Raw genomic sequence first — 23,187 nt, forward strand, 5'->3', positions numbered from 1 at the left:
TTTAATCATATTTGCTAATTTTTTTCTAATTTTGCTTAGAAAGTCTTTCTTCACTTAATAAATTAAGTTTGTATTTTCTCCTCACATTTTATTGTTTCAGTGTTTAATTTACATAAGTAATTCATTTGGAGTTCATTTTGGTTTTTGTTATAGAATAAGGATCTGACTTCATTCTTTTAATAACCAATATTTTTGGTTTCATTTCTTGATTACTCTTTCCTTTTATTTGGTGGCATTTCATTTTGCATATTTCAAAAGTATTTTTGTCTTTTTGGAGTTTACCATGCTTTGATACATAAATTTTATCTTTATTTTAGAATAAGGAGAGATTATCTTCTGCTGTTACTGACCTCAACATAATAATGGAGCCCACAGAATGCTCAGAATTAAGTGAATTTGTGTCTAGGTAAGCTATTTAACAAACTTATTTAGAGAAAGAAAGTAAATTTACACTTTACAGTTTTAAGTTTACCTTCTCCTTTTCTTAGTAAGTAAATAAGTCTTCTCTGAAAGTATAACACCACTATTGTGGCTTATATTTAAGCCCGTATTCTCTATATCTATCATTCTTTCATTTAGTTTATATTTATTGCACATTCACTATCTGCTGGGTATTAAAATGTGAGCAAAAAAAAGATACAATCCCCAGTCCTCATGGGATTGACAGTCTAGTGGAGAAGTCAGGTATTAAATAATGGCAGAAGTAAATATAAAATTATGGCTGCGTTAAATGCTATAGAGGAGAGTTACATAATGCTGTTGAAGTATATATCAGGAATTTTTGTTTTTTATTATTTCTATATTTTGTTTTTAAATTAGTGATGGGGTCTCACTATGTTGCCCAGGTTGGTCTCAAACTCCTACGCTCAAGCAGTCCTCCTGCCTTAGCCTCCCAAAGTGTTTATCAGGAATTTGACCAGCAGAAAGAACATGATATCATTTCCTGAAGCTTGAGCTGACATCTGAAGAATGAGTAGGTGTGAATTAACAAAGAGGGCATAACTTTGCTGGGCACTGTGCCAGCAGGGAGCATGGCATCTGTGAGCAATTGACACAGGACCACAGTGGCAGGTGGAGGCAAGAGCCTAGGAGAGTGGTGTAAGATGAGGCTAGGAAATTAGGTGAGGTCCATACTACCAGGAATTTGGTATAAAAAGTTTTATTACAACCCCAGGACCAAGTGAAACTATTGAAAAGTTTTGAGCAGGGCCTGAGGAAAGCAAAAGTATGGCATCATAGAAAGAATTATTCTGGATGCTATAGGGAAATGGAATGAAGGGGTGCAATCATTGATACAAACCAGTCAATGACTAATCTTTTAAAACAGTTCAGGCAAGAGAAGTTTCTAGTTTGGACTGAAATGATGGTACTTAGCTAGATGGATTTGGGGGATAATTAGGGAGTAAAAATCAGTGGGCGTGGGATTGCTTGAGTAAAAGGGATTAGAGGTCATTCACAGGAGATGACTCTTTGATTATGGTGGTTCTGTCTGCTGTTAAGGGAAGGTTGGAAGAGTACCATTGTCAGGTGAGATTATGACTTTATTTTGGACATATGGGACTTGAGTGCCTTTGAAAACACTGAAATAAAAATGAGAAAGAGGCAGCACAGAAGAGGTGGGGGTGGGAGATATAGAACACTGGAATTATCTTCTATTGGGTAGGAATTAAAGCCTTGAGCAGGAATGAGATTGCTTATGAAGGAATACAGAGTGAAACTAGAAAAGGCCCTAGAACTGAGCCTTGAGGAATTCTAAAATATACTGACTGAATAGAAGGGAAGGATCCTGCAAAGGAATTAGAAAAGGAACTATTTGAGAAGTAGGGAGAATACCAAGAAAAGTGTTGTATCATGGCAGAGATCACATATTTCCTTTTGTTCAGACCATGGTTTGGAAGTAGCATCTGCTATTTGGAAATACAAAAGGAAGAATAGTGAGATATCTCTCTTCCTGTAATAATGAGCATATTATCGTTACTTAATAAATACTTAATCTCAGCTTCTTGGGCAATGTTTTAGACTGGGTTCCCATTTTGTGGAGAGTGACTGGTATTTTAGAAAGGGTGCTGAACATAGGTCAGAAGACCTGGATTTTAGTCCAGATTCAATTACATTGTGTAAGTTACTTCTCTTGGAGTTTCTTTCTTCTTTATCTCTGCTGTTATGCAATTTAAATGTTATATGCCTAGTTATGAATTTAGTTTTTCATTATAGATCTGTAGTTTTTTGAACAGGATTGGTATCTTTAGGTTTTGAAAAATATTTAGTCATTATTTTATTGACTCTTGCTTCTACCTTGATCTTCCCTTATCACAGTCTACCTTCACTTTAAATAGTAAACATTTCACATATACTATAAGAACAGCAGTATACTTTCCATTTATTTTCCTTCAACTATTGTATTATTATTGTCATACAATTGTTATACACTTTTACATGTTTCAAATGTCTCAGGGCATTGTTACTATTTTTGCCTTAGACTGTCAATTATTTTTTAAAGCAATTAAAAATAAGACAAAACTTGTTTTGTGTTTTTGAGATAGAGTCTTACTCTGTCATCCAGGCTGGAGTGGAATGGCATGATCTCGGCTCACTGCAACCTCCGCATCCCAAGTTCAAGCAATTCTCCTGCCTCAGCCTCCTGAGTAGCTGGGATTACAGGCATCCAGCCACCATGCCCAGCTAATTTTCTTTCTTTCTTTTTTTTTTTGTTTTTCTTTTTTTGCATTTTTGGTAGAGACAGGGTTTCACCACGTTGACCAGGCTGGTCTTGACCTCCTGACCTCAAATGATCCACCCACCATGGCCTCCCAAAGTGCCAGGATTACAGGTGTGAGCCACCATGCCTGGCTGATAAAACATGTTTTTGTATATTTATCTTCATTTTTTCATTTCCAACATTCTTCATTTCTTTATATTGATTCAGATTTCTAACTGCTATGCTCCTTCTTCCTTGAGAACTTCTTTAACTTTTTTTTTTTTGAGACAGAATTTCACTCTTTTTGCCCAGGCTGGAGTGCAATGGCACAATCTCAGCTCACTGCAACCTCTGCCTCCCGGGTTCAAGTGAATTTCCTGCCTCACCCTCCCAAGTAGCTGGAACTACAGGTGTGTACCACCACACCCGGCTGATTTTGTGTTTTTAGTAGAAACGAGGTTGATCAGGCTGGTCTCAAACTCCTGACCTCAGGTGATCCACCGAACTCAGCCTTCCAAACTGCTGGGATTGCAGGCGTGAGCCACCACACCCGACCCTTTAACATTTCTTACTGTGCTGGTCTGTTGGCCGTAATGTCTATCAGCTTTTGTTTCTCTGGAAAGGTCTTAATTTTGCCTTCATTTTTTTGAAAGATATTTTTGCTGGCCATAGAATTCTGAGTAGATAGGCTTTTAAAAAGTATATGTATTTAAACATACTCTTTCATAATCTGGATTGCATAGGTTGTGACAAAAAGTCTGCGATGATTGTTGTCTTTATTTTTCTGTATTAGTGTGTCTTGTGTGTGTACTTGGGACAGCCTTAAATCTTTCTCTTAATTTTGCGTTTTTGTAGTTTGTGCTATGTTTAGGGTATATTTGTGTGAAAATTATCAACCATGTCTTTTAAAGTATTTATTTTGCCCTGTGTCATTCTAATGACACATAAGTTAGACTGTTTGACATATTGTCCCAGCATTTGGATGCTCAGCTCTATTTCTCTTATGCCTTTTTTTCTTTGTGTTTCAGTTTGGATAAGTTCTATTAGCCTATCTGCAACTTAGCAGAGTCTTTCCTCTGTTGAAGTACTGTTTGCCAGGGGGCCCTTTTAAGGAGATCTTTATCTTGCTTTTAATGCTTTTTATTTCTTGTGTTTTCATATTTCCTTGTTGGATGTAACAGAGTTTGTTTATTCATTTACCCATTGAAGGATATCTGGGTTATTTTCAGTTTTTGGTGAATATAGCATATTATAGTTATATATACATTTTTTTTTTTTTTAGATGGAGTCTCGCCCTGTCACCAGGCTGGAGTGCTGTGGTGTGATATCAGCTCACTGCAACCTCCGACTCCCTGGTTCAAGCGATTCTCCTGCCTCAGCCTCCCAAGTAGCTGGGATTACAGGCATGCACCACCACCCCTAGCTAATTTTTGTGTTTTTAGTAGAGACAAGGTTTCACCATGTTGGCCAGGATTGTCTCAATCTCCTGACCTCGTGATCTGCCCACCTCGGTCTCCCAAAGTGCTGAGATTACAGGCGTGAGCCACCATGCCTGGCCTATATATACATTTATGTAGCATATTATAGTGTATAATATAGCATATTATCTTTATATATGTGTATATATATACACGCACACATGCATTCATGCCGCTACATTCATATGCTATAAATATGTATATTATGTACACAAACACACATGTATATGCTGCTGTGAACATTCACTAGAGGTTTTTGTGTGAATATAAGTTTTCTTTACTCTAGGGTACATAACCAGAAGTGGAATTGCTGAGTCATATAAGAGTATGTTTAAATTTATAATAAACTGCCAAACCATTTTCCAGAATAACCATATTGTTTTGTATTCCCACCAGTAATATGTGAGAATGACTGTTAATATTTTTGTGAATTAATTTCTGATGGTCACCTAATTTTAGATTTAATAGTCCCAGGAATTTATTGTTAGAATAAAATCTTGGAATTTTTATCCTAAATTTATCTTTATGTTCGCTTTATACTTGAGAAGGAGACATTTGGAGTTATTTTTGTTTCCTGACTACTTTAGTTGAAATTGAAATGGGTTACTGCCAACATTTTATGAAAGAAATCCATGACATCTGTTTTACATTTAGTGAAGTTTGGACTTTGCTTAGGAAAAATAGATAAATTACAGTCATTCTTACAGCTGTGAGAGCCAACACCCACACCCACACACAAAATTTCTTTCTATATGGAAAACTCTTATGTGCTGTAGTACAGTATCCTTTATGAAGATGCAAATGGAAGAATGAAGGAATTGTGAATCTTTTAAAGTTCACTGTAAAAGAACAGTCTTTTCCTCTGTGTGTGTGTTTAAACTTGAGTCATCATAGCTTTTAAGATTATTTTCATGGCTTACTCCCTCATCACATGATTAAGAGTTTATTTTTTGCTCACTTGTTTGATGGAGAACGAAATATCATGTCACTGTGGCCTTTAAGCACAAATGAACTAATTTCTCCTCTTTATAGGCCCATACTCTTTGGAAAACAATTTTTTTCAGATGTTAAAATAATTTTTAAAATAGTTATTAGACTGACTTTTAACACATAATCTCCAGTATTCCCTATAAAGTACACGCTTATGCAGCTTTGTGTTAATTCAACTATTATTTTATGTTCTTTGTTTTCAGTGAATCTACTTGATTATTTTGGTCCTGTACTGCCCTTTCTTGCCTTCCTTTAGATTATTTAATTTGTTTTCCTATTTTTTTTATTTGGCAAAATACTTGCAAAATCTACCAACTCAGCCATGTTAAAGAGTACACTTCAATAATAGTAAATACATTCATTATGTTGTACAGCCATCACCACTGTCCATCAACATAACTCTTTCCTCTTTTAAAACAGAAACTTTGGCCGGGCGCGGTGGCTCACACCTATAATACCAGCATTTTGGGAGGCTGATGCAGGCAGATCACAAGGTCAGGAGTTCAAATCCAGCATGGTGAAATCCTGTCTCTACTAAAAATATGAAAGTTAGCCGGGCATGGTGGCACATGCCTGTAGTCCCAGCTACTCAGGAGACTGAGGCAGGAGACTTGCTTGAACCTGGGAGGCAGAGGTTGTGGTGAGCCGAGATAGCACCACTGCACTCCAGCCTGGGTGACAGAGTGAGACTCTGTCTCAAAAAAACAAACAAACAAAAAAAACAGAAACTTTGTACACATAAACAATAACTCCCACTTCCTCCCTCTCCTCATCCTCTTCATCCTCTAGCAACCACCATACTACTTTCTGTCTGTGTGATTTTGATTAAGTACTTCATATAAGTGGAATCATATAGTATTTGCCTTTTTTCTTTAGATAGAGTCTCGCTCTGTTGCCCAGACTGGAGTGGAATGGCGTGATCTTGGCTCACTGTAACCTCCACCTCACCAGCGATTCTCCTGCCTCAGCCTCCCAAGTAGCTGAGATTACAGGCACCCGCCACTACGCCCAGCTAATTTTTGTATTTTTAGTAGAGATGGGGTTTTGCCATGTTGGCCAGGCTGGTCTTGAACTCCTGACCTCAGGTGATCTAGCCATCTCGGCCTCCCAAAGTGCTGGGATTACAGGCACGAGCCACCATGCCTGGCCAGTATTTGCCTTTTTTGACTGGCTTGTTTCGCTGAGCGTAATGTCAAGGTTCATCCACGTGGCATAAGTCAGAATTTTTTTCTTTTTCTTTTCCTTGTTTTTTTTTTTTTAAAGCACTACGTAAGCTTTATTTGCGCCATCTATATAAGATAGTCCTGGCCATGAGTGGTGGCTCATACCTGCAATCCCAGCACGTTGGGAGGCCAAGGTGGGCAGATCACCTGAAGTCATGAGTTGGAGACAAGCCTGGCCAACATCTGTACTAAAAATACAAAAATTAGCTGGGTGTGGTGGCAGGCGCCTGTATTCCCAGCCACTCGGGAGGCTGAGGCACGAAAATCGCTTGAACTGGGGAGGCGGAGGTTGCAATGAACCAAGATTGTGCCACTGCACTCCTCTGGGTGACAGAGCAAGACACCATCTGAAAAAACAAAAAACCAAAAAAACCTAAGATACTTCTATGAATCTGTCCCATTGAGAGAAGACAGGACCTTTTCTCTCAAACCTGTTGCTTAAAGCCTGTGTGTGTGTGTTTGTGTGTATGTATATGTATATGGGAGTTTATTAAATATTCACTCATGTGATCACGAGGTCCCACAATAGTCTGTCTGCAGGCTGAGGAGCAAGGCGAGCCAGCCTGAGTTCCAAAACTGAAAAACTTGGAGTCCAGTATTCAAGGGCAGGAAGCATCCACCACGGGAGAAAAATATAGGCTGGGAGGCTAGGCCAGTCTCACCTTTTCACATGTTTCTGCCTGCTTTATATTCACTGGCAGCTGATTAGATGGTGCCCATCCAGAGTAAGGGTGAGTCTGCCTTCTCCAGCCCACTGTCTGAAATGTTAATCTCCTTTGGCAACACCCTCACAGATGCATCTAGGATTAATACTGTGTATCCTTCAATCTAGTTGACACTTAGTATTAACCATGACAAGTCCACCCCTTGTCAACTTGAACCTATACACATCTCCTAAGATCATACATAATCTTCAAATAAAGGTAATAATAATCATAATTACGCCTAACATAATAAAACTATCCTTCATAAAACCAGAAACTCACCAATCCCCAACCCAAATACTATTACATAAAGTTAACAATACTTAAATGCTGATATGAAGTCAATAATTTGTATGTCACATGATAAAGGAAAAAGGAAATAAAATGAAGATACTTTCTTAGTACAAGTGTATACATGCACAAACATGTTTTTAACGAAAGGAGAAGGAAGTACTCATGACAATTACAATCCCCGTTTCTGTAGCTGGTCACGTGGTCGTAGCTGGTATTGATGACTACCTTCTTGGATTGGGCTGCTGTAGTTTCCCGTTAACCTTAATCACTTAGCATGGTAATACTAAGAGAAGCCCTGATGGATCTCCGGTATTCCATGCATACTCTTCCTTACCTCTGTTGTGAAGTAGCAGAATGATTTCATTTCGATATTCTGGGTCAGTCACCCAGCCAACACTGTAACTCCTTTCTTAGCCTGTTGTCTTAAATGTAGGAGGAGCCCAAAGTGTCCAGGTGGCAATCTTAACTTCTAGTTTAGTGGGATCTTTGTTGTGTCTCCTGGTGGCAGCGTTTCTCCCTCTGGAACTGAGACCTCTAGGCCAGCAGAATGTAGTGTCAAAGGAACAGGAAGCAAAAATTTTGCCAGTAGATCACTAGGGGTGATGGTGAGTGGTGCCACTTCAACTTCCACCCCTTCATTCCTGGACCCATGAATCTTGGCTGTGGAAGAAACAGTACCACATATTGGATGCTGATCCGGAGCATACACGGCCTTCTGGAGAACTTTGCCACAGCCTTGCAAAGTATTGCCACATAGTTGGCATTGTAATTTTGACTTCAAAAGGCCATTCTACTGTTCTGTCAGTCAAGCTGCTTCAGGATGATGGGGAACATGGTTAGACAAGTGAATTCCATGAGCATGTGCCCACTGCTACACTTCTTTAGCTGTAAAGTGAGTGCCTTCATCAGAGCCAATGCTGTGTGGCATACCATGACAGTGGATAAGGCATTCCGTGAGTCCACGGATGGTAGTCTTGGCAGAAGCATTGCCTGCAGTATAGCAAACCCATATCCGGAGTAAGTGTCTATTCCAGTGAGAACAAACCTCTGCCCTTTCCATGATGGAATAGGCCCGATATAATCAACCTGCCATCAGGTAGCTAGCTGATCACCCCAAAGAATGGTGCCATATTGGGGGGCTCAGTGTTGGTCTGTGCTGCTGGCAAATTGGCCTTGTCAGCCTTGGTGAGTGGAAGTCCTTGTTGCTGAGCCATGCATAACCTTCATCCCTGCCACCATGGCCACTTTACTTTGTTCATGGGCCCACTGATCAATGATGGGGCGGCTGGGGAAAGAGGCTGAGTAGTGGGTTATCCTATCCACTTGATTATCCATCCTATCCACTTAAAAATGCTAAAGGAAGGGGTCTCACTGTATTGCCCAGGCTGGTCTTGAACTCCTGCACTCTTGCTGTCCTCCTGCCTTGTCCTCCCAAAGTGCTGGGATTACAAGCACGAGCCACCACACATGTCCTTGCAAATCCATTTTATGCCACTTTAACTGAAAAAAAGTTGGAAAGACCTGTGTTTCTTTACAGCTCTGTCCCCTATCAGGGGAACCCACCCCCAATATTTCAACGTAGGTTCTTTCTATTTTCCGTAAGTGTTGGCCGTCTCAGAAATAGAAAGAGTACAAAGAGAGGAATTTTACAGCTGGGCCACCAGGTGTGACATCACATATCGGTAGGACCGTGATGCCCGCCTGAATCTCAGACCAGCAAGTTTTTATTAAGGGTTTCAAAAGGGGAGGGGGTGTAAGAACAGGGAGTAAGTACAAAGATCACATGCTTCAAAGGACAAAAAGCAGAATTAATAAGGGTCCAACAAAGATCACAAGGCAAAGGGCAAAAGCAGAACTACTGATGAGGGTTTATGTTCAGCGGTGCACATATTGTCTTGATAAATATTTTAAACAACAGAAAACAGGATTCGAGAGCAGAGAACCAGTCTGACCACAAATTTACCAGAGTGGAGTTTTTCCCTACCCTAGTAAGCCTGAGGGCACTGCAGGAGACCAGGGTGTATCTCAGTCCTTAGCTCAACCTCATAAGACAGACATTCCCAGAGTGGCTGTTTATAGACCTCCCCCAAGGAATGCATTCCTTTCCCAGGGTCTTAATATTAATATTCCTTGCTAGGAAAAGAAGTTAGCAATATCTCTCCTACTTGCACGTCTGTTTATGGGCTCTCTGCAAGAAGAAATATATGGCTCTTTTTATCCGACCCCGCAGGCAGTCAGACCTTATGGTTATCTTCCCTTGTTCCCTAAAAATTGCTGTTATTCTGTTCTTTTTCAGGGTGTACTGATTTCATATCATTCAAACACACATGTTTTACAATCAATTTGTACAGTTAACACAATTGTCACAGTGGTCCTGAGGTGTCGCACATCCTCAGCTTACAAAGATAACAGGATTAAGAGATTAAAGACAGGCATGAGAAATTATGAAAGTATAATTTGGGAACTGATAAATGTCCATATTAAAATGAAAGCTTCACAATTTATGTTCCCCTGCCACGGCTCCAGTCAGTCCCTCCATTCGGGGTCCCTGACTTCCTACAACAATCCCCAGCCTTTTGAATTATTGATGTTACGAACTTATATATTTATATGTTGTGCACCCCAAAATGTAAACTAATAATTCTTTAAAATGCATTGGTTTTTTAAATTACGTAGAAAATAATGTGGAGTCACAAATGAAAATGACATTAATACTAGCTTTTAGTCTAATTTTAATAAAATGTATTAGTCTGTAAAATCATGTAGGAAACAAAAAGTAGAGTAACTATTGTTGCAAAAATACTAGCTTTTATAATTTTATATGCATTTACCTTTATTGAGTCTTTTTTTGTTCTTTTTTAAAGCTTTTTTCTTCTTTTACCTTTTTCCATATGTTCTAAGAGTCTATTTCTTAATAAGTCTTCAGATTACTGTCTAGTGTCCTTTCTTTCACTCTACAGAATTCTCTTGACTATTTGTTACAGAGAAAGTTAAATGATAACCAACTCCTTCAGTTTTTGTTTACCTGAGAATGTTTTAATTTCTCCTGTACTTTTTTATTTTTTATTTTTCTTTTCTCCAGCCACATCCCTTTGATCATCTCCCTCATTATTAATATTATTATTATTATTATTATTTTGAGACGAAATTTCACTCTTGTTGCCCAGGCTGGAGTTCAGTGGTGCAATCTCATCTCACCGCGACCTCTGCCTCCCGGGTTCAAGTGATTCTCCTACCTCAGCCTCCCAAGTAGCTGGGATTACAGGCATGTGTCACCACGCCCAGCTAATTTTGTATTTTTAGTGGAGAGGGGGATTCTCCATGTTGGTCAGGCTGATCTCGAACTCCTGACCTCAGGTGATCCGCCTGCCTTGGCCTCCCAAAGTGTTGCGATTATAGGCATGAGCCATAACGCCCAGCCTTCTTTTCTATTTATTTGTATCCCTTGTGTTTTGTTGTTGTTGTTGTTGTTGTTGAAAAGGACTCATTTGAACCTAATAATGTGGTAACCCCCAAAGTCAGATTCTCCCTCTTTCCCAGGCTTTTTTGTTATTGTTATTATTTTTATTTGTTTATTTATTCATATTTCGTAGGCCACCTCTGTGCCAGGGATTAACCTGAGGTATAAACTTAAGGTCCTCTCAGTTTGTTTCTGGGCCTGAAGCTTTCCATGGATATGTGCAGTCTCTTACAGAATCTCCCCTTAGATGCGGTTATTTGTCAATGTCCTAGTCTTGATTGTTTGGCTCTTAGAAAGGGAAAATGAAGAAAATGAAGGTGGGGAAAAAAAGGGCTCTGGCCTTTTAATTCCCCTGGAAATCACTTCAACTGTAGGAAGCAGGGTTTTCAAAAGTGTGGGGATGTGTAACTACAATGGCTGCCTGACTCTTTGTCTACACTTCCATAATGAGAAGCAGCAGTGACCAAAACACAGATCCCTTATGGCTGGAGGACAGGGTCCTTCTTTTTTTTTTTTTTTGGCTTGCTCTGCCTTCCATAAGCTGTGTGTAAGCTGCTCTGGTTATACTCACATGACTGCCTGCCAGGGGGATGGGGGTGAAGAAATGGGTAGCTGCTGCTACACTAAGAGCTGAAATTTACTAAAATTAATCACAATTTACCATCCAAGCCCTTCTCCAAGCCTTTCCCTGGATGTTGCCAGCCTTCATTAGACTAAGAGTTTCTAAATGGTTGTATCAGACAGATTCTGCCAGTGAAATTGTTATGTAAGCGGAGAGATGGAATTTTGGTACTTCCTATTCTGTCATCTTCTCAAAACCCTCTCCTTTAAATATATTTTAATATTCTCTTTTAATTTATTTCATTCATGTTTTGGCTATATTTGTGTTATTCTTTATTGGTTGCTGTTGGGATTGCAACATACATAACCTAACTTTTAACAGTCTATTTAGATTTGATACTTTACCACTGCAATTATAGTCTTGTAGTCCTATAACCACATGGTTCACTTCCCCTCCCTGCTTCATATGGTAGTTTTCATGTGAATTATATTCACATGTATGTGCTGAAAAACTCCATTAGTCCAATCTGGGCAACAAAGGAAGACCCTATCTCTACAAAAACAACAACAACAGAAATAGCTTATTGTGGTGGAGTTCACTTGTACTCCCGGCTGCTTGGTAGGCTGAGGTAGGAGAGTTACTTGAGCCCAGGAGTTTGACAGTGCAGTGAGCCATGATTATGCTATTGTGTTTTAGCCTGGGAGACTGAGTGAGACCCTGTCTCAAAAATAGTAATAATAATAACCCTGTTAGATAACATTATGTTTTACTTCAACCATCATACGTACTTTAAGTAACTTAAGAAAAGGCTAATAGTTTGTCATATTTATCCAGATTTTTTTGAGACGGAGTCTCGCTGTCACCCAGGCTGGGGTGCAGTGGCGCGATCTCAGCTCACTGCAAGCTCTGCCTCCCAGGTTCACGCCATTCTCCTGCCTCAGCCTCCAGAGTTGCTGGGACTACAGGCGCCCACCACCACACCCGGCTAATTTTTTTTGTAATTTTTAGTAGAGATGGGGTTTCACCGTGTTAGCCAGGATGGTCTCAATCTCCTGACCTTGTGATTTGCCCGCCTCGGCCTCCCGAAGTGCTGGGATTACAGGCGTGAGCCACCATGCCCAGCCATGTTTATCAAGATTTTTAATGTTTCTGTTGCTGTTCTTGATATGGAGCCTTTTTAGGACACGTTGCATATATCGTGGCTCATTTCCCATAAATACTTAAGTGTGCATTTTTATTATTTTATTTTACTTTATTTATTTAGTTTTTGAGACGGATTCTCACTCTGTTGCCCAGGCTGGAGTGCAGTGGGAAGATCTTGGCTCACTGCAACCTCTTACAGGCGCGTACCACCACGTCTGGCTAATTTTTGTATTGTTAGTAGAGACGGGGTTTCACCATATTAGCCAGGCTGGTCTCGAACCCCTGACCTCAAGTGATCTGCACAACTCAGCCTCCTAAAGTGTTGGGACTACAGGCATGAGCCACCGTACCTGGCCTTATTTTATTTTGTTATGTTATGTTATGTTATGTTATGTTACGTTACGTTACGTTACGTTACGTTACGTTACGTTACGTTACGTTATGTTGGAGATGGAGTCTTGCTCTGTCGCCCAGGCTGGAGTACAGTGGCACAGTCTCAGCTCACTGCAACCTCCGCTCCCTGGGTTCAATTCTCCTGCCTCAGCCTCCTGAGTAACTGGGATTACAGGCATGCACCGCCACGACCGGCTAATTTTTTTGTATTTTTAGTAGAGATGGGGTTTCACCATGCTGGCCAGGCTGGTCTCAATCTCCTGACCTCAAGTGATCCACCCACCTTGGTCTCCCAAAGTGCTGGGATTACAGGCATGAGCCACCGCACCCAGCTCAAGTGTGCAGTTTTAAGTTTAGAGATATTCCCTTATATAATTGCAGTGCAGTGATCGACTTCATAAATTGTCATTGATATGATACTTTTATCTAATATGCTTTCCATAATCCAGTTTTCTTAGTTGATCTCATAATATCTTATATTGCATCTTCTTTCTCCTTGAATTATATGATGTAGTCTAAAGTCAAGTATTGCATTTAGTTGTCATGTCTCTTTAGTCTCCTTTAATCTGGAGTTATTGCCTAGCCTTTCTTTGCCATGTTTCACTTTGTCATCTTTTTAAAAAGCTCTTCCTACAACCAGCCTGAGCAACAGAGCAAGGCTCCATCTCTTCAAAAAGTTAAAAAAAAAAAAAAAATTAGCCTGGCATAGTAGTGCATGCCTATAGTTCTAGCTATCTGAGGGTCTGAGGCAAGAGGATCATTTGAGGCTGCAGTGAGCTATGATCATGCTACTGCATTCCAGCCTGGGCCACAGGGCAAGACTTGTCTCTAAAAACAAAAGTTCTTTCCACGTTTTTGTTTGTTTCTTTTTCTTTCTACTTTTTTCCCCCAATAAAATGTTTCTTATTTTGCCTTTGATCTTCTGTTGTGGTCAGTTGAGGCTCTGCCTTCTTAGGCAAATTCTGTATAGATGATATTTTGTCCTTCTCAGCATAGCTGTCCCTCATAGGTGATACTAAGTTTTTCACTCAATGAAACTGTTATATTTCTCCACTGTATGATAACTAATTTTTTCTCCCTTGGCTCTAATATGCAATCTGTGGGGACACACTTGATGACCACGCAGTTACTACTCTTTATTAATATTCCTTCCTCAATTTAGCATCTACTGATGATTCTTGCCTTATCTACTCGCTACTGTGATGTTTGCAAAATGATGATTTTTCAACTCTAGCGCTTACTTCCTCCACATTTCTCAATACGCATTTGGCATTATGCTTAAGAAATAGATCACCATTCTCTATGTATGTGTATATATCTATATTTATAATATGTATGGATTCATTCTTTTTTTTTCCCAACGATTTATAATTTCTTCTCTTCTTATTTATTTTGGTGCTCAAACTATACCGGATTTGATCAGAGGGAATCTCTTTAAGCTGGCTCCTGAATCCATGTGTTAATTCCTTATTATATTTTTGAGCACTTCCTCATATTCTGTCAATAAAAGATTTTTCCAGGCTCACGATATACCTGTCCTGCCCTAGGTGTAGATTCAGCAATTTTTCTGAGGAACCAGAGTTTCTTTTAGTGGGAAATGGTATTAGAGACTAAGATCTGATACTAGGTCTGTTCATTGCTATTGGAGTGTCTTTGCTTCTTGGTTCTTTCAACAAACAGTACTAGAAAATATGTTTTTATACATATATATACACACACACACAAACCTGTATATAAGAAATCATGATTCATAAAATATTCATGTGCACTAATAGTCATGTGCCGCATAACTACTTTTTGATCAGTGACAGACTGCATATACCAAGGTAGTTTCATGATTACATTACTGTATTTTACTGTACTTTTCCTATATTTAGATATGTTAAATGCACAAATATTTAACATTGTTTTACAACTGCCTACAGCATTTAGTACTGTAATGCTGTATAGGTTTATAGCCTAGGAGTAATTGGCCATACTATATAGCCTAGGTTTGCAGTAGGCTGTACCATTTAGGTTTGTGTAAGTACACTGTATGATGTTCCTATAGTAAAGAAATCATCTGACAATGCATTTATCAGAATGTATCCCTGTCGTTAAGCTACACATGATTTACAAAATCGTGACTGTACACCAAGGCGTCCAGTTCTACTCCAGCTTATCCCCAGTTTATAGTATGTATGTGTTTATATACATACTATCATTTCACATTTCTACATCCTTTCTTCCATATTGAGAAACTTGGCTCCTAGAAATATCAACAAAGTTATTCATTTGCTCAATCCTATTGGTTTTTTGTTTGTTTTTGAGATGAGGTGTCACTCTGTCGCCCAGGCTGGAGTGCAGTGGTGCAAACTTGGCTCACTGCAACCTCCGCTTCTCAGGCTCAAGTCATCCTCCTACCTCAGCCTCCTGAATAGCTGGAACTACAGGCACGCACCACCACGCCCAGCTAATTTTTTGTATTTTTGGTAGAGATGGGTTTTGGCCATGTTGTCCAGGCTGGTCTTGAACTCTTGGGCTCAGGCGATCCATCTACTTTGGCCTCCCAAAGTGCTGGGATTATAGGCATGAGCCACTGTACTCAGCCAATCCTATTGTTTTTTGTAGTGAAGGCCTGCTTTTTTTTTTTTTTTCCCCAATTAAAAAATTTTTTTTCTTAGAGATAGGGGTCTCACTATGTGGCCCAGGCTGGTCTCACACTCCTGGGCTCAAGCGGTCATCCTGCCTTGGCCTCGCAAAGTGCTGGGATTACAAATGTGAGCCATTGTGCCCGGCCCAATGTTCTGCTTTTAATGGATTTTTTAGCTTTTTCTATGATTTTGGCCTTAAAAGTCTTTATTTCATTTTTGGTTTTGAAAGATATCATTCGGGGTATAGAATCCTTGGTTGATTGTTTTGGTTCTTTGAGTTTTTTCTCCTGAGTACTTTAGAGGTATTTGTCCATTGTCTTGTGGCTTAACAGTACATTTGCTGTGCTTCTTCTTTATGTTCCCCTGTATGATGGAACTGGTTGTTGTGTTGGATACACAACTCTATTCATTTGGTCAAAATCATAAAATTAAGAAAAAGAGTGAATTTTACTGTATGTAAACTTTTAAATAAATAAATACATGTATGTTAAAAGCATATTATACACTTTGCATTGTATTAGTCTCTAAGAATAGAATGATGAACAAGATAATTTTCAATTTTATGAAGCTTACAACCTAGTGTATGTGCAAAACCAATGATACATGGTAATTGATGGTAGAGTAAGTGCTATGGGAATATAAATGCATACAATGTCTACTCTAGGGGAGAGGGAGGGGTGGTATTAGCCCCAGGTCACCTAGGAGAGTGCCTTGTACATGGTTGGTGTTCAAACAGTTCTTGAGTGAATCATCTAACAAACCACTTGAAAATGTAAGACCTGAAGTTAAGCAGAGATTAGACAGACAAGTCACTAGTATTCTTTCATTTATCCAACAGTTATGTGTTGCCTATTCTGCAGCCAAGCACCATCGTTGTGCTTAATATGTAGCAGTGAACAAAAGAAAAATCCGTCTTCATAAATTCAAGAGGTTTATTTTCTAGTAGGGGAAACAGGCAATAAACAAAACAGATAAGTAAAATAAATAATATATTAGATATCGATAAGTGGTGGGGAGAAAATAAACTAGGATAGGAGATTGCGATGCACAGGAGGAGGGAAGGTACCATTTTTAAATAGCTTGATTGGGGAAGGCCTCATTGAGAATGCGACATAGGAGTACATGGAGGAGGTTGCCTGGCCTGATCATGTCAGTTGGTTATCAACCCTAGGTACTCTCTAAAAATGTATCAAAAATGTAGCAAATTATGCCTTGCATTATAACTACTCCTTTTTATTTTATTTTATTTTATTTTTTCTTTCTTTTTTTTTGAGACAGAGTCTCATGCTCTCACTCACGCTAGAGTGCAGGGGCACAATCTTGGCTCACTGCAACCTCCACGTGCTGGGTTCAAGCGATTCTCCTGCCTCAGCCTCCTGAGCAGCTGGGATTGCAGGCATCCACCACCATGCCCTACTAATTTTTGTATTCTTAGTAGAGATGGGGTTTCACCACGTTGGCCAGATTGGTCTCAAACCTGTGACCTTAGGTGATCCACCCCGTCTCGGCCTCACAAAGTGCTGGGATTATAGGTGTGAGCCACTGTGCCCAGCCTATAACTATTCTTATCCTCGTATAAATTATAAATTTGTGATAATGAGGACAGTGTATCTTTATGTATTTCATTTCTTTTTTTTTTTTCCTTAAACTAATGACTAACAGCATTGAATTAGAAAAAGTGTTTAATCTCTGTGGAGTTATCTGCAAAATGAAAGAACTGGATAGAATTATTTCCAGGGTTCACCGGGCGCGGTGGCTCACACCTGTAATCCCAGCACTTTGGGAGGCCGAGGTGGGCGGATCACAAGGTCAGGAGATTGAGACCATCCTGGCTAACAAGGTGAAACCCCGTCTCTACTAAAAATACAAAAAAAATTAGTCAGGCATGGTGGTGGGCGCCTGTAGTCCCAGCTACTCGGGAGGCTGAGGCAGGAGAATGGTGTGAACCCGGGAGGCGGAGCTGGCAGTGAGCCAAGACAGTGCCACTGCACTCCAGCCTGGGTGACAGAACGAGACTCTGTCTCCAAAAAAAAAAAAAAAAAAAAAAGAATTTCCAGGGGTCTGTCCCATTCTAAAACCTTATAAATTTATGAATTAAAGAATAAAATATATCTGAGAAATGATGGAATTTACTGGAATTGGAATGATGGAACTGTAGAAGAACATCCATAACTTAGATCTCTTCTTTATAACATGGGATGATTGCCAGCACTTGGGGAATCCTTCTCAGTGAAACCAGATAGACAAAAAACAATGCTGCTTTGGGCCACCCACTAGACATGAAATTACTTCATTTTACAGATTGTGTATTGTTTGGTATTACTTGTGGCACAGATTCCTAAATTCCTTTAGTGAGTATATATGCCCACCACTATTTACAGATCACTCAACTGATCTTGTTAGAGTCCTCAGTAATGAATTTTATGTGCCAGATGCTTTCTTCAGTATTTGTGGTCTTTTTCTTTTTAAAAAGGCATTATTTTTAAAATAAAGCACAGAAAAGTATAAAAAGTTATACCTGGAAGGGATTTGGGAAGAAATTATTCCTCTGATTAATCATTGTAGACAAATAGGAGTGAATGATTATTATACACACATGCTCATTTTTTCAAACATCTGAGACTGTTTTGAGGACGTTGTTTGAGAGGATCACGATTCAGTTAGTTCAGTACTGACTTCCCCAAGAGCTCTCATGGAATTCTGGCAGGTTGAACATCTATAATCTGAAATCCAGACTGCTCTAAAATCTGACATTTTTTGATTGCTGACATGATTACCTTAAGTGGAAAATTCCACACCTGACTTGTGACAGGTTGCAGTCAAACCGCAGGTGTACAACACAGTTCATTCAACATCCTCAAGGGAAAAAGACCCTCCCAGCTCCCTTCAGCTGTGGTAGCAGCATGCATTCATAACAAAACAAGAAATCATGTCAGATTCTAAAATCAAAGCTAGATTAATAAGACAAAAACTGTTGTTAATGAGGCAGATAACTGTGGAGGAAACATTTATTTTGTTTTTATGTATTCATTTATTTTTTGACACAGAGTCTCACTCTGTCTCTCAGGCTGGAGTGCAGTGGCACCATCTAGGCTCACGGCAACCTCCACCTCTGGGGTTCAAGCAATTCTCCTGTCTCAGCCTCCCGAGTAGCTGGACTTATAGACACACGCCACCACACCCAGCTAATTTTTGTATTTTTATTAGAGACATGGTTTCGCCGTGTTGGGGAGGCTGGTCTAGAACTTCTGTCCTCAAGTGATCTGCCCGCCTCAGCCTCCCAGAGTGCTGGGATTACAGGCATGAGCCACCGTGCCCAGCCTTTGGAGGAAACATTTAAAAATGGTTCTACAGGAGCCATCCAGCAGAATGCCTCCTCATCCCTAGAGAACCCATTTCTTGGTCCCACAACTGCTTCTTATGTTTCTTCTCACCTAAAAAAATAAAATACGGTATACAGTAACATTTTATTTTATTTTATTTATTTTTTGAGACGCAGTTTCAGTCTTGTTGCTCAGGCTGGAGTGCAATGTTGCGATCTTGGCTCACTGCAACCTCTGCCTCCCAGGTTCAAGCGATTCTCCTGCCTCAGCCTTCCGAGTATCATGCCCAGCTAATTTTTGTATTTTTAGTAGAGATGGGGTTTTACCACATTGGCCAGTCTGTTCTCAAATTCCTGACATCAGGTGATTCAGTCACCTCGGCCTCCCAAAGCACTGGGATTACAGGCGTGAGCTACCGCACTTGGCATACAGTAACATTTTAATCAAAACACAGCATCATAGGTGGAGACTGGAAGCCTACCATTGTTAGTTGTTGCCATTTGTTTTCTTTGTTGTTTTTTTTTTGGAGATAGAGTCTCACTCTGTCGCCAGGCTCGAGTGCAGTGGCGTGATCTCAGCTCACTGCAAGCTTCGCCTCCCGGGTTCATGCCATTCTCCTGCCTCAAGCTCCGCCTCCCGGGTTCATGCCATTCTCCTGTCTCAGCCTCACGAGTAGCTGGGACTACAGAGGCCCGCCACTACGCCCAGCTAATTTTTTGTATTTTAGTAGAGACGGGGTTTCACCGTGTTAGCCAGGATGGTCTCAATCTCCTGACCTCGTGATCCACCCGCCACGGCCTCCCAAGTACTGGGATTACAGGCTTGAGCCACTGCGCCTGGCCAGTTGTTGCTGTTTTTTAGAAGCTGGTAACTGGTAATTTGGTGATACTGCACTGCATACATTATTTTTTCACTATTTAATGACATGTCATTTTTTTACTGTTAAGTTCTTATGTGTGAATAAGTTAAGAAAATTATTGCTTATTGGTATCATAAATTCAGTATCAGGAATGATGATGATGCTAAGTAACCACAGATCATCCACATGGGTGGCTGAGATAGTGACACCTTTGTTTTCTCATGGATCATTGTACACAAACTTTGTTTCACACACAAAATTATTTAAAATATTGTGTAAAATTACCTCTAAGACCTGGACACTGTCCCCAAGAGATCTCATTATATACATGCAAATATTCCAAAATCTGAAAAAAAATCAAAATCTGAAACCCTTCTGGTACCAGTCATTTTTGGATAAGGGATACTCAGCCTGTATTCCAGCTTCCAATAATTTTATCAAAATTAGCTTCAAAGCAGCTTCATGGGGCCATTTATTCAACGATCAAGAGCTGCATCAAATTAACCACCTCCATAAAAACATAACTATAGCTGCTGTGAAGACCAATTTCATGAGGTCTCTGGGAAGCAGTCCCAATGAGTTCATCATCTGTTACAGAACCTTTTGAGTGATCAGATGTGGAGAAACTAAATCTCACCTCTGTATATTGTATATCTATATATTGTGGATAGTTTTTTTGGCTACTAACAGGAATCAGCAGCTTACATTTGACATATATCTATGTTCATATGCACTGCATGGTTAATATTTAAAAGTTAAAAATAAATGGCCCAGGTGCAGTGGCTCATGCCTGTACTCCTAATGGTTTGGGAGGCTAAGATGGGTGGATCGCTTGAGCCCAGGAGTTTATGACCAGTGTTGGGAACATAGTGAGACCCTGTCTCTACAAAAAAAGAAATTGAAAAAAATTTGCCAGGTCTGCCTGCCTGTAGTTGTAGCTGCTCAGGAGGCTGACATGGGAGGGTCACTTGAGCTCAGGAACTCCAGGTTACAGTGAGTTATGATCATGCCACTGCACTCCAGGCTAGGTGACAGAGCAACACACTCTCTCTAAAAATAAATGGAGCCTATTTTAATAGCTTTTATTATTATTAACAAATAATATAGTGAAGCTAACAGATTAAGAGACAATTGCCATTAAAAACGTAGTTACAGTTCACAAGAGGGAGAGGCACACCACACCACAGGGGCCACATGAGGAGCACTGGGGTCAGTCAAGAGACAAATAGGAGAGGGGAATCTATGGGCAAGAGCTTTTATTGTGGTTTCTGTGGGAAGGAATGGTTGAGGCAGCGTAAGCTGGTTTAAGCTTGGCTTGTTTGAATAATTTCAGTGGGCTCTGGGTCAGAGCCTAGTTAACTCTCTTGTACATGGCCCTGGGGTGATTACAGCAGGTGGATACTGGAGAGAACTGGTAAAGAGAGAACCTGGTAAAGGAGGTGTTTGGAGGTGTGGATTCTGGGTTGGTTGTTTTGCATTTGAAAAGCTCACTCAAGGGCAAATTGTTGATTATCTCTAGAGATTGGCTAGGATTGCACTGAATTGCTAGATTGCTTTAGACAATATGGTCATTTTAACAGTATTCTTCAAAGCAGTGAGCCTGGGATGTGCATGAGATGACTCATTTGTTATTGGTGTATAGAAACACTACTGATTTTTGTACATTGATTTTGTCCTGCAACTTAACTGAATTCATTGATCAAATCTAAGATTTTTTTGGTAGAGTCTAGGTTTTTCTAGATATAAGATCATATAAGCAAAAAGAGACAATTTCACCTTCCTCTTTTCCAATTGGGATGCCTTTTATTTCTTTCCTTTGCCTTATTGCTCTGGCTAGGACTAGGCATATGTTGAATAGGAGTGGTAGAAGTCTTATTCTAGTTTCTAGAGGAAAGGCTTTCAACTTTCCCCTGTTCCTTATGATGTTAGCTTGGGTTTTTTGTATGTAGCCTGTATTATTTTGAGGTATATGCCCTCCGTGCTTAATTTGTTAAGTGTTTGAATCCTGGGAGGGTGTTGAATTTTATCAAATGCTTTTTCTGCATCAATTGAGATTATATTTTTTCCTTATATCTTGTAGATGTGATATATTACATTTATTGATTTGTATATGTTGAATCATCCTTGCATCCTTGGTATAAATTACATCTGATCATGATATATTTCTGATGTGCTGTTTGGTTTGGTTTGCTAATTACTTTGTTGAAGATTTTGCATCCGTGTTCATCAGGAATATGGGACTGTAGTTTTCTTATGGTTGTGTGTCCTTAACTGGTTTTAGTATCAGGGTAATGCTGGCCTCTTGCAGTGAGTTAGGGAGAATTCTCTCCTCTTTGATGATGTAAGAATAGTTTCAGGAGGATTAATATTAGTTCTTCTATGTATATGTGATAGAATTCAGCTGTTACTCCTTCTGGTCCTGGTCTTTTCTATGTTAGGAGACTTTTTATTGTTTTTTTGTTTGTTTGTTTTTGTTTTTTGAGATGGAGTCTCACTCTGTCTCCCAGGCTGGAGTGCAGTAGTGGCACGATCTCGGCTCCCTGCAACCTCCGCTTTCCAGGTTCAAGGAATTCTCCTGCCTCAGCCTCCTGAGTAGCTGTGATTACAGGCACTTACCATCATGCCCAGCTATTTTTTTTTTTTTTTTTTTTTTTTTAATTTTTAGTAGAGATGGGTTTTACCATGTTGGCCGGGCTGGTCTCAAACTCCTGACCTCAGGTGATCGTCCTGCCTCGGCCTCCCAAAGTGCTAGGATTACAGGTGTGAGCCATGATGCCCAGCTATTTTGTATTCGTTTTCTTTATTTTTTGTTTTATTCTTCCATTACTGCCTTCTTCTGTGTTTAATTGATTTTTGTAGTGTACTATTTGATTCTCTTCTCCTTTCCTTATCGATGTATTCTTTAGTTATTTTCTTTTCTTTTTCTTTTTCTTTCTTTTTTTTTTTTTTTGGAGACAGAATTTCACTCTTGTTGTCCAGGCTGGAGTGCAATGGCATGATCTTGGCTCACTGCAACCTCTGCCCCCTGGGTTCAAGCAGTTCTCCTGCCTCAGCCTCCCGAGCAGCTGGGATTACAGGCATGCGCCACCACACCCAGCTAATTTTTGTATTTTTAGTAGAGACGGGGTTTCTCCATGTTGGTCAGGCTGGTCTTGAACTCCCAACCTCAGGTGATCCGCCCATCTCAGCCTCCCAATCTTTAGTTATTTTCTTAGTGGATACCTTGAGAATTACAGGTAATATCTTAAACTTATAACAACCTAGTTTAAATGAATACTAAACTAGATTGGTATTAATAATACCTTTTAAAACTCTGCTTTTTATATCTCTGTTTCTCCCCCTTATATTGTGATTGTCACAGATTACATCTTTATACATTGTTTGACCATTAACATAGATTTGTAATTTTTGTTTTATGCATTTGTCT

The 23,187-nt window shown here is 39.8% G+C and overlaps 1 protein-coding gene across 4 annotated transcripts in view; it reads left to right on the forward strand.

Annotated features, from left to right (window-relative positions):
- CENPP (centromere protein P) overlaps positions 1 to 23,187 on the forward strand; it is a 271,071-nt gene that overhangs the window by 23,187 nt on the left and 224,697 nt on the right. For all 4 annotated transcript variants that reach the window (XM_005582256.4, XM_074017859.1, XM_074017857.1 and 1 more), the window contains exon 4: positions 318 to 406. In XM_005582256.4, coding sequence (XP_005582313.1) covers positions 318 to 406 — 89 coding nt within the window. The remainder of the gene's footprint in view (positions 1 to 317; positions 407 to 23,187) is intronic.

This window comes from Macaca fascicularis, chromosome 15 (genome assembly GCF_037993035.2).
Source record: "Macaca fascicularis isolate 582-1 chromosome 15, T2T-MFA8v1.1".
Classification (NCBI taxonomy): Eukaryota; Metazoa; Chordata; class Mammalia; order Primates; family Cercopithecidae; genus Macaca; species Macaca fascicularis.